Raw genomic sequence first — 12,350 nt, forward strand, 5'->3', positions numbered from 1 at the left:
AACACACATCACAACAGAAAACACAACAGAAGATGAGAAGCTAAATCTTAAAGCTGCGTCTGTTCATACAACAAAAAATACAGAAGAAATCATAAAAAAAAATATCACAAACCCTCACTGTAAAAATGGTTGAAAATAATAATTTATAATTAATTCAGTATGATACTTTGTTTCTTCGTAACTGTGAAATACCCATTTCTTTTCAACAGCAACTACACACACTTTATGGAAAGGGAAGCATGAACATTCAACTAAATATCTCCTTTTGAGTTTCACAGAAGACACAAAGTCACAGGAGCTTTGAAATGATGACTCCTCCAAGAGAGAGGATCTCTGGATAGTTATTTATTCTGTCACGACTCGACCGGTTGACTTCACGATCACTGGAAGCTCATAATAATATATTATGAAGGATGCATCCATGAACACAGAGACGACACGAGCAACATCCAGCAATATTTCACACAAATGTTTGACCCGTTACAAATTCTCACAGCCTTTAAAAACTCAATCCATCTGAAGCTGCGCAGAACGAGCGTTTGTTAGTCCGAGTCTCAGCATGTGGACACACGGTTAAGTGTTTGTGGGATCAGAGAAACCACATGAGAGGGAAAGAGCTCGCTCCAGACACAAGATGAAGCTTTAGCAGCTTTCTTTGATCTGCTGTTGACTTCCACGGCAAAACTACAGCGAGCGAGCAAATACAAGACGTCTAAGACAAGAGCACAGACGGTGAAGACACGAGAGAACTGTTAAAGTCTGCTTTTCCTACACATTTTCAAAAAGAAAAAAAAGGTGTATATATATATATATATGCTGAAGTTTAATATTTAAATCAAAATGAAAAATTAACAGTAAAAGATTAAATAATTCAATTAATACTACTACTACTACTACTACTAAAAGTGATAAAAAAATTATATGAAACAATATTAAAATATCTAACATATAATGCATAACAAAAATAAAGCCTTTAATAAGTGCAATATTTTAAAATGAAATAAAAATAAACAATACATAAATTAATAATAATAATAATAATAATAATAATAATAATAATAATAATAATAATAATAATATATCTGTAATTACAAAATATTGAAATTGAATAACTTAATATTTTAATAATAAAATTTAAATTTAAGGCATTTTATTTAATAATAATAATAATAACAATAACAATAATAATAATACATATCTGAAATAAATATTACAAATTAGTATACAGTTTATAGTTTAATATTTTAATAATAAAAATAAGTAATATTTAAGTCAATTTAATAATAATAATAATAATAATAATAATACATATCTGAAATAAGTTACAAAATATTATACATGTTAAAATTTAATATTTGTAACAAAATTTAATATTTAAGCCAATTAAAAAATATCTAAATATCTAAAATACATTCCAAAATATATTACACTTTATAATTTAATATTTTTAATAATAAAAATCTAATATTTAAGTCAATTTATTCAATAATGATAAATATCTGAAATAAATTACAAAATATTATACATGTTATAATTTAATATTTTTTAATAAAAATGTAATATTTAAGCCAATTATTTATTTTTATAAATATCTGAAATAAATTCCAAAATATTATACACTTTATAATTTAGTATTTGTAATAATAAAAATATAATATCTAATCCAATTTATTAATAATAATAATAATAATAAAATCTAAAATATACATTTTATAATGTAATATTTTTAACAATACAATATTTAATATTCAAGCCTGAATAATAAAAATAAAGTAATCATTATAAAAATAAAACAACATTAAATAAATATATAAAATAGTAAAAAAAATACAAGTAACATTTTACAAACTTAAAACAATAAAAAGAGGCTAGTGGTGCATTCACACCAGAAGCGAATGAAGCGTTATGCCCGAGTGATTGTGACATGTTAAGTCAATGCAAAGACGTGAATGGACATCCTGCGGTGCAATTAAATGACGCAAAGCGAATTGAGCTTTTTGTATGTTTTGATGCGAATAATGCGTGATTCGCACGAGTTGAAAAATCTAAACTTTGGTGAAAAATCATGCCGCGTTAATCGATCAGCTTGCTCTAGAAGTGACGTGATTATAACGTAGCAAGCGGAGGCTCAAAATGTCCAACTACGCACGAAAAGCATCCTTTATTAGCGCAAGTGGCGTCTGGTGTGATCGCCCTGTAAGGACTAACAGCACAGATTTGGTACGAGGTCCATCTCTGGCTCAGACCGTCACTCGCTCACACAGTTGTTTCAGAAAACCATCCCTTTACACACTGACTTCCAGTTTCCCCCAGACAGCTGTGTGAGGATACTGCGATTCCCTTTCTCTAGAGACAATATTCTGCTTCATTTACAGCTTCAACTCTATGAATAGCAATTGTGACAGGCTCTCGCTTCCCACAGAAGATCATAAAAACTGAAGGAGTGTGATGTAATCATCCATAAAGCACTGTTTATGTGAGCAAACTCAAACAAACAGCAATTATACACCAGCATCAGACGAGCAGAAGTCATCCGTCTGAAACCATAGTCCCACATCAAACGCAAGGTTTAGACTCCTCACAACTCAAATAACACATGTTTGACATGTTTAGGTGCTTTAATCAAGATTTATATTCCTGATTTGAATCCCAGCTGAATTACATGCATGGATTCTCAACCAGCTGAGAAGATATTTCGAAGATAATGTACAGTATCTAATAAAACATCAAATCTTCTGAAAGAGATGTTAAGGTAGGTTGAGTGCAACAGTGTGACATTAAAGTTCTGAAAGCTCTAGTTTGTTGTAGCAGCATGATGCAGAAACACTGATTCAACCAATAATGAAGGTTTGGGGCGGGACTTCCTGTCTGTCTGACCAATAAAAAGCAATTAAATGGTTCTGGAAACCTTTACATCTTGAATTCAGTTTGGTGATGTTAGTGGAGCAGAAATTACATTCATGACATTTCTAAACAGTGCCTAATGTACTTATGAACTAACAATCTGCCATTTTTATTCCTCAAATAATGGCGTAATGTTAATGTGTTTAATAAAGGTAAAAAACTAACTAAAACTTTAAAAAATAGATTCTTGTGTGCCAAGAAATCACACTGATTTTTTTTTTTAGCAAAATTACTAATTTTAAATTTCTATTTTAATTGAATATTATGAATAGTACTACAGTTGTACTAAGATTAATACATTACTTTGAATCAGAATAAATAATTTAATGATTCACTTAATTAAAATTAAACAACAACAACAACAACAATAATAATAATAATAATAATAATAATAATAATAACAAAACATTTATAAAATAAATAAGAAGTTTTTTTATTGGACCCATGGTAAATATATTTAACTAACACTAAAACCATAAAAAGCTTTAAAATAAAACAGACTTAAACTGACTGATATATATATATATATATATACAAGACGATATATATACACACACACACTTTTTTCAGTTTTTACAGATTTTTACTGTTTTTATTATTTATCTTTTTTTTTTTTACTGATTTTAGTTTTTTTCAACATCTCTCTTTTACAATTAGTTTAATTTGATACTGAAATGGTACTAAACAAACTAAAATAAGAATTAAAAATCTATAAAATAACATACAAATTAATAATCATTTAAAAAAAAAAAACTGACAAAATAAAAATCTAAATATTAATAAAAACTAGTCTCCCAGTTTTATCTTAATTACACTAAGATAACACAGCTCGGTTCCTCAGGTTTTAAATCGAGAGCGTCACAAACAGAATAACCCAAAATATTCCTTTGTCACACCATTAAAACCCTTTCTGAACAACACAAAGACACCCCACTGAGAACAGTGAGGAAGAATAAACACAGGAAACAGAAGTCTGAAGAACAGGAAGTAGTTTCTGATTGGCCGGTTGAAGCCCCACCTACCCGTTGTGCTGTTCCCCAGGGGCTCTGCTCTCCAGCAGGCCACGCCTCTGGCCCAAGGCCACCTCACACGCGTTCTCATTGGAGTAGAGGTTGATGGGCGTGTTATAGACGGACGAATGAGGGGCAACGGGGGCCGGGGGCGGAGCCATCACTCTCGCCGGGGAGGAGGAGCCAGAGGAGGGTGTGGAGGAGGAGTTAGCAAAGGGGGAGTGACCAGAGGTGGGTTTGGGGGCGGAGCCATGCTGCTGGGTGGGAGTGGCTGGAGTGAAGGCAGACGAGGCGGAGGGGATGGAGGCTTTGGGACTGACTGATCTGACCGTGTTAGTCGTTCCACCAAAGGGCCGAGCGGTCTTATTATAAGCAATGCTGGCGGGGCCGGTGGAGGCCCCAGGTGTTTGGCTGATGGGCACCGGCTTTATGATCTCCTGCGGTTCCTCCTACAGATGTGATGAAACACATGCAACACACGCTCACGTCACACGGCACACACATGCAGGACTCCCTCATTACAGCCCTACAGAACACTTACTTCAGTCTGTGGCCAGTTCATTCGCAGGACTGACTGATTACAGGAAATTTACATTCATTTAATTCACATTAGGGTAATTATAGTTAACTGAAACCATAAAACAACATCTATGTTACTTGAAATGCATTTTTAACTAGTTTCCATTTAGTTCATGTTTATGTACTAAATACTGTATGTATTAAATAAAAATGTGTAAAATAAAATTTAAATATTATAATACAATTGTAATAAAAAATGTGTAGACAAATAAATAACTAATAAAAATAAATTCACTACATTTTTTCCTATTAAATGTAACTTTGTTGTGTTTTTTTAATACATCTATACCGATTTTATTCATAATCTGTGAATCAATGTTATTTTATAATTTATTATAGTTTTTAAATGCTTTGAATTAGTTTACATTTACATTCTTATATTACAGTTGTGTAATTTTGTCCTTTTTGTTTTTGTCTATAGTTAAAAAAATGTGTTTATAGTTTTTCATTTTGATTTCAGTTTTAGTTATTTTAGCACATCAAGTTAAACTAAATGAAAATGCCTTTCAAACTAGCTCAAATGAAATAATGTTTTATTGTAGTTTTTGCTTGAGTTAACTATAATAAATGCGAGGGTTTAATTGAAATCTTCTCCTGCTAAAGGACTGTAATGAGGGCAGCAGAATCCCATGCAGCAGATCTCGTGTGTCCTCACCAGACGAGATGCAAAAGACACAAAAGTGACGTCACATTTGATTGGTTGCCTCATTTATAATCTGTCACAATGCACAGATAGGCCCCGCCCCTAGTGCATGTAATTGGTTCAAACATCACAGTGTATTAAAATACACTCTTAAGTGAGATTCTGTCATTTCATAAAATATTTTGCTTCATTTGACATTAAAATGTTATGTAGACACCTTTTTATTAGGAAAAGGCCATACATTTTTATTCTGTCAGTAATGGAGAACTACTTTTTTGTTGTCATCAGCTACATAATGATGCCTGTATATGATTAAAAAGGCATTTGTTTTGGTAAAAAATTTTCCTCGCACACAGTTTACAAATATATATATATATATACACACACACACATACACACACACACACACACACACATAGAACATAACTGATATAAAATAGATAATTTGTGTTCATATGAAGCGAATTATAAAGACTACAGACTAAATCCAACCTTGCCCAAAACGAAAAAAAAAAAATACAAAATTTAATAAAAAATAAAATAAAAACAATTAAATAAAAAATGAAAAGAATTAGATAATAAAAAAAATAATAATAGTAAAAAATAATAATAATAATAATTTAAAAAAATAAATAAATAAAAAATAAAATAAAAACAACATCTAAAAGCGCTTAATCATGAGTTACTTTTTGGTAATAATTAGCGCTCTGTTGTAGATTTAAACACTTATTTTACTGCCACATTACCAGCGCCTGGTTAGGACACACATTGCATATAATTACATAGTCTGAAGTTTACATACCTTCGAAGTGTCTGTTTTAGTGATACTGGAAGATCTGCAAAGACAAGACAGATGTTTAACATAAGACCTCACGATTGAACAATAATGATCTTCTGATTGAATCAAAATTTAAATAATGTCCCAAAGTTTGACTGAGAAGCTTATATCTGTGTGTGTGTGTGAGTGTGTGTGTGAGATATAGTTTGAATAATGATATTTGGCTGCCATTCAAACCGACTGCACCTTCCACTGTACGCTAGATTACATGGCCATAAATAAAGCAGAGAGCAAACTATGGCATTCAATCCCAGCATGCCCTGTTCAGCACTGCCAAGAGCCGAAGGCCGCGCAGGAATAACTACACAAACTGTCTTCACAGCGTAAAACAACCAGTTCAGACTCTGATGAGCCGCAATCATTGAGAGAAAACATGGTGAAGTGTCTGAGGTGACAAATGAGATTCCCAGAGCACACGGGCCTCTATAAAAGGGGACTGTATGATACCATTTAGACGTACCACCTTTGGACAAAATGTAATATCAATAATAGGTGGAACATTTTGGAATAGCTTGCCCCTTGTGATACGCCAGTGTCCTTCATTCACCTCCTTTAAAACTCAATTAAAACAGTGGCTCTTAGATAATCAGACATGTACTCACTTTTAACTGTAACTTTAATCATTAATGCTGGGGGAACTGGTCGCGATTGATCGCGTCCGGAATGGAGGTTTGTGTTTGCATGGTGTATTTGTGTGTGCTCTGTGTAGTTGCTTTGTGTATATGAATGCACACATATGCATTTATTTAATAAATATTTACATGTATATACTGTATGTACATTTATACATTGTCTATGTTGTATATAGGTGTGAATAATTTACGCATGGATAAGTAAAGATCTTGAGTGTGTATGTGCGTGTGTGTGTATGTATGCGGGATGATTGTGCATGGTGCATGCATGTGTATTGTGTGGGCGCGGACTATTGTTTTAGATGTGGTTGGTCGCAATTGTTATTATGTTATTATGAATTTTTGTCTTGTTTGTTTGTATTGTTGATGTATATTTTTATTTTTGTGTATTGTTGTCATAATGATTGAATGTTATATGATTGTTGGTTATTTATTTATTTGTTCGTTTTTATGTCACTGGCCTAGGGACTGCAGATGAAAAATAGTATCTTTTTACTAATTCTGGCATATTTACATGGTTTACAACAATGTACATGAACATGCATGGTCCCTATTAAATAAATAAACTGAGAAACTGAGAAACAGAGCAAACTTTGGCTGGTTCGGAGGCTCAGAGGAGACTAAAATACACACTTTTAGCTCTCTTATGACACTGAAGGAGCAGATCCACGTTTAGGATCTAGTTTAAATCAGATTTTAAGAAAAACTAATGGGAGAAATCCCTCCACAAGGCACATTTCCATTAAAACAGATAAAAAAAAAAGAAAAAGAAAAGTCTTCTTGTTGGTAAAATGCATCACGTCTTGCATCACTTTTCCTGATCCTGAAAATAAAATGCATCACTGTTTCCACAGAAATATTGTGCAGCACAACTGTGTTCAACACTGATAATAATCAGAAATGTTTCTTGAGCAGTAAATCATCATATTATTCTGATTTCTGAAGATCATGTGACACTGAAGACTGGAGGAATGATGCTGAAAATACAGCGGAGCATCACAGAAATAAATTACACTTTAACAGAGATTCACACAGAAAACAGATGATTAACATTAGAATAATATTTCACTATTTTTTTTATAAAAATAAAACTTTATAAAATTGTATACAATTCAAATAAACGCAGCCTTGGTGAGCAGAAGAGAATTCCATCAGATTGATAAAAAAAGTTGCTTTGACAGAAATCTTGGATTAAAAATGCTAAATAAATATACATTAAAAGGTTAAACAGACGTAAACACAGAAATGTGATGAATGAAATATGATAAGCGTGTCTATCTCAGCCACTTCCCATCACTGTGACACGAACACAATCTGAAATATGACCGTGTCAATAAACCCTCAGTCAAAGTGCATCAGGCCTTGTGCTTTGGGAGATGCTTTTGCTGTTCTGCTTTCACAAACCCACAGACGTACTTTACTCTCTCATTTATCAGCTGATTCTCGTCACACGGTCTACGGCTTCATCTGTCCTCATTAATCAGCATCAACATCCTCATAAATAACATCAGTCCTCGAGCAGGCGACAAACTGGCCACACTTCCTAAAAACTGCTGTGACTCTGTGAATCCTCGATCACCTCCATATCAGAAGATCAATCTACAGATCCTGTCTGTGAAGAACCATCCTGTCCATACGAACACAAACTACACCAACAGCATCTGAGCACAACGAAGACAGCACAGGAGAAAACCATGTTGGAACAGAAGAGCATTTAAAAAAAGCAATAAAAAAAAATAATAATAATAAAAAATAATATATATATTATATATTATATATATATATTATACCACATAATATAAAATATAAATAAATATAAATAAAAGAAAACTAAAATACAATGTAGAATCAAGTAAACTAAAGGAAAAAGAAATAATAGGAAAAAAAATACATGAAATACAAAACAAATATAAAAAAATGAGAGAAAAAAAAAAACAGGGAAAGAAAATGAAATGAAAGAATCCGTAAAAATGCAATTTAAAAAAAAAAAAAAAAAAAAAAAAAAAAAGCAGTGTGGAAGTAGACCATGTCAAACTGCAGTTCCTATCTTTAAAAAAATGACCATGTTTAATGCAAAATAAATAAATAAAACATTGAATTTTTTTAATGAAAATAAAAAATATATATACAATAAAGTAAATTAAAATAAAATAAATCTTAAACTAAAACAAAAAAGTTAAATTAAATAAAATGATTGAACAAAGGCAAACCGTGTTCAGAGAGTACAAAGGATTGTGAAACACTAAAATATCTTGCCTTCAATAAAATAAAAACTCTTAAAAAGGATTTTAGCACTGGACAACACGTGTCACGATTATTGTCTGACGGCCAGAAAGAGTGTGTAATGAGAGCGTAGTCAGACTTCACACCACTGTGTGTGTGTGTGTGTGTGTGTGTGTGTGTGTACACTGGACAGCAGCAGTGAAACACTATTAATGCCCAGCGTCCACATCAAAATCACCATGAACTCAGAGACACGCTTCAACACAACATGCTCTTCAAGAATAGCTTCCTTTTCACTGATATGTGTCGTTTGGAGTCAGATTAGATCTAATAGAGATCCAGCAGGTGACTGTGATTTACTACACATATTAAATTAGCGTTCACATCCAGTTAGAGAAAGCAAGTTTCATCTGTGAAAGCTGAATGTGTTATTTCTGCAAAACTAACGTCACCAAATCAAACAGCACAAATAACAACTATTTCTGTGTGATTAGCTGCGACAGGAGACACGACAAACACACACAACACAAACCAACAGACGCTCCAGGAAACACACTTGGAAAAACTGCAGAGGAACAAAACAGCATATGAGCCAAACTCATCAGACAGACGCATTGTTCTCTGCACCGCATCACACACACACACACACACACACACACACACAAACACACGCACACACACGCACACACAATAATACATGTACAACCTACATACAGTTCATGTGATTATATGTGAAGATAATTATAGGACTTAAAACTAAAAGAAACATATAGGAAATAAAATGTCAAAAAGTTAAACATTAAATACAAAAATACATTAATAAAAATATAATATTTTATAAAATACAAAAAAAACTTCACAAAAGTATGTACAACCTACAATAGTTACTTTTTTTATATGAAAATATAAATATACAGACTTAATCTAACCGTAACACTACAAAGAAAAAATATAATTAAGCAATTATTTAAAATACAACCAATAAAAGAGGAGGAAACAAAGCACTGGTGACACTTGTAAAAACTTCTTTCCAGGCCTGAGAGAAGATACACTATATTGATAATTGTTTTTATGTGTATATGAGTATGGATGTACAGTATAGGTATATGTTTATTTTTCATTATTATTAATACTGTTTTGATTTATATGTAATTGCATAAAGTTTCAAGTGTCTTTGATTTAGGAATATATTGAAGGTTTGCTTTCTGTATTTCCCCTTAAAAATTAAAAAAAAAAAAAAAAAAAAAAAAAAAAACCAATAAAATAATGCTATAACATTTTTTTATTTATTAGACTGAGATTTATTTGCATTTAAAAATACATATAAAAAGATTTATATTTATATACACAAACACACACAGATAGAGAGAGAGAGAGAGAGAGAGAGAGAGAGATAAAAATATAAAACATTTTAATTATAATTTAATATAAAATTATATGTTTAATATTAAAAAAATAATAATAATTTATTTTATTCCTCATGCTGTACCAAAACCATACCCAACCACGACATTATTAATTTTAATTAAATTAAAATTTAATATAAATCATTTTTAATAAAAAAAAAAAAAAAGTGTCAAATGCAATAAAATAAAAAATAATTTAAACCACAAAACTAAACTAGATTTTTTTTTTTTTTTTTGGAAATTCTTTATTTTAATAAATCAAATGAAATCTAGTTTTGAGCTCATGAGCACAGCGGGTGTTTGACTACGAGTCCTGAAACTCATATCACACACACACACACACACACACACACACACACACAGATGTTTGAGCCGCAGGCCGAATGAACCTGAGGAGGAAGAGGAATATGAGATCTGTTTTTGTGCTTATAAAGCTTCATTTCCATCCTCTGACGCACCGAAAGCTATGCAGGGAAAATTACTTTTCCTTTCCCAGTCCAAGCCGTGCAGAGCTCAACAACAACTAATATACCACAAATGACATTTCAAGATTAAGATGTCATTCCAAGACATTATCAGTTCCAGCGGGATCCAATGGAAATAAAAACATCAGATATAACACAATCAAATAATGATGATTCTACAGGATGAAGACGTGTGGTAGCTTAAGAAAAGGCTGTAAAGAGAGCCAGACTGTAAAATAGATCGTGCGGAAATCATTAGACTTATTTTCACTGATATTCACAGCTTGATTTTATATTTTATGAGTAAATAACAGTTATGGCACATTAGTCAAACTTTGCAGAAATATAAATCCACAACAAATCAGTGTTAAAACTTTGTTCTAACTGTTAAAAAATAAACAAAAATAAAGAAATACATCTGCCACATTAAATATATTTTTGATTAATTTTTTTTAATTTATCAGTAAAATTTTAATGCCATTGTCATTTTATTTGTTCGTAGCTATTAGTAGTGCGGCAATATAAAATAAAAAAATAATCTAAAATAAAATAAAATTTGGATCAGTACAATTTTTATTCAAGTAATCTACGTATTGTGCTAAAATTGAGTAATCTGATAGCATTAGTAATAAAAATAGACCCAAGTGAAAAACGGGCTTTAGTATGACTACATTCATATATATATACACTGCACTAACGATGACACAATAATAATCAGTGTGTGTCAATGATAACAGTGCAACACAAAGAGCGCCAGACTTTACATGCGTTCCCAAATGAAACCCAAGATGCAAGAAACAATGCATATAATATAATGCAAGCACTATCAAAGATTTCACCACTAACTCTATACTGATATACGTTTCATAAATATGGCTGTGTTCAAGGGTTTTACATGCTCATATTTAAAAAAAAGTCAAATTCAAGTGCTTCAAGCATCTTGTGCGAACCCTGGATGAAAACAGCGGAGCGTCAGCTCGACAGGAAATGAACAGATTTGATCCAGATCTCTCCACAATAAGCTGTGAGCCAAACGAAAGCTGAGAGAGCCACGTTATCTGCGTTTGAGCTCACAGATTTGAGCGGCTGTGCTCCTGCTACCGTTTCCACAAGAAGAAGAATCTGTGGAACAGCCATATTTTCTGTTTCATTAAATCTGCTGTTCCTGAACAAACACGTGATTCAAATCAACATGAAATGCATATCAACTCACATGATTCATTTGAACACACAATGGATCAGTAAGTGTTTTTATTGCCGTTTCACAGACTGCAGAAGTATTTGATGTTGACTGAAGCTTGCGGGGTTAATAACTCTCTGAACGCTGGAATCATGGAGACTTGACGTGTATTAGACTGGAGAGAGAATAAGAGTCTGTGGAGCACAGGAGAGTTCAGACAGGCAGCGGTTCTCCTGTGCCTCATAAAGGTCTGAAAAACCAACTTTGTTCTGTTTTAACGATTCCCCTTCACACACACGCTGCACTTTCAGCACAGGAATGAGGAACGACTTCTCACAAAGAATCGTACAGCTTCAAATGGAGTCAGTTCTCTACATGCACTTCAAGAGGAACGCATTTTTTATCTTTTATCAAAAGTTGCTTTGGGAAAACTGTGTGTTACAATTGCAAAAGTTTCCCAAACAATAACTA

The 12,350-nt window shown here is 32.3% G+C and overlaps 1 protein-coding gene across 5 annotated transcripts in view; it reads right to left on the minus strand.

Annotated features, from left to right (window-relative positions):
• Nucleotides 1-12,350, minus strand: part of LOC113081548 (PDZ and LIM domain protein 5-like) — a 74,316-nt gene that overhangs the window by 29,444 nt on the left and 32,522 nt on the right. For 3 of the 5 annotated variants that reach the window (XM_026253637.1, XM_026253635.1, XM_026253636.1), the window contains exons 4-5: nt 5,939-5,972; nt 3,927-4,363 (exon numbers count right to left, since the gene is read on the minus strand). In XM_026253637.1, coding sequence (XP_026109422.1) covers nt 3,927-4,363; nt 5,939-5,972 — 471 coding nt within the window. The remainder of the gene's footprint in view (nt 1-3,926; nt 4,364-5,938; nt 5,973-12,350) is intronic. The other 2 variants (XM_026253639.1, XM_026253638.1) reach the window with 1 other exon arrangement.

The sequence above is a fragment of the Carassius auratus genome, unplaced genomic scaffold (assembly GCF_003368295.1).
Source record: "Carassius auratus strain Wakin unplaced genomic scaffold, ASM336829v1 scaf_tig00034597, whole genome shotgun sequence".
Lineage (NCBI taxonomy): Eukaryota > Metazoa > Chordata > Actinopteri > Cypriniformes > Cyprinidae > Carassius > Carassius auratus.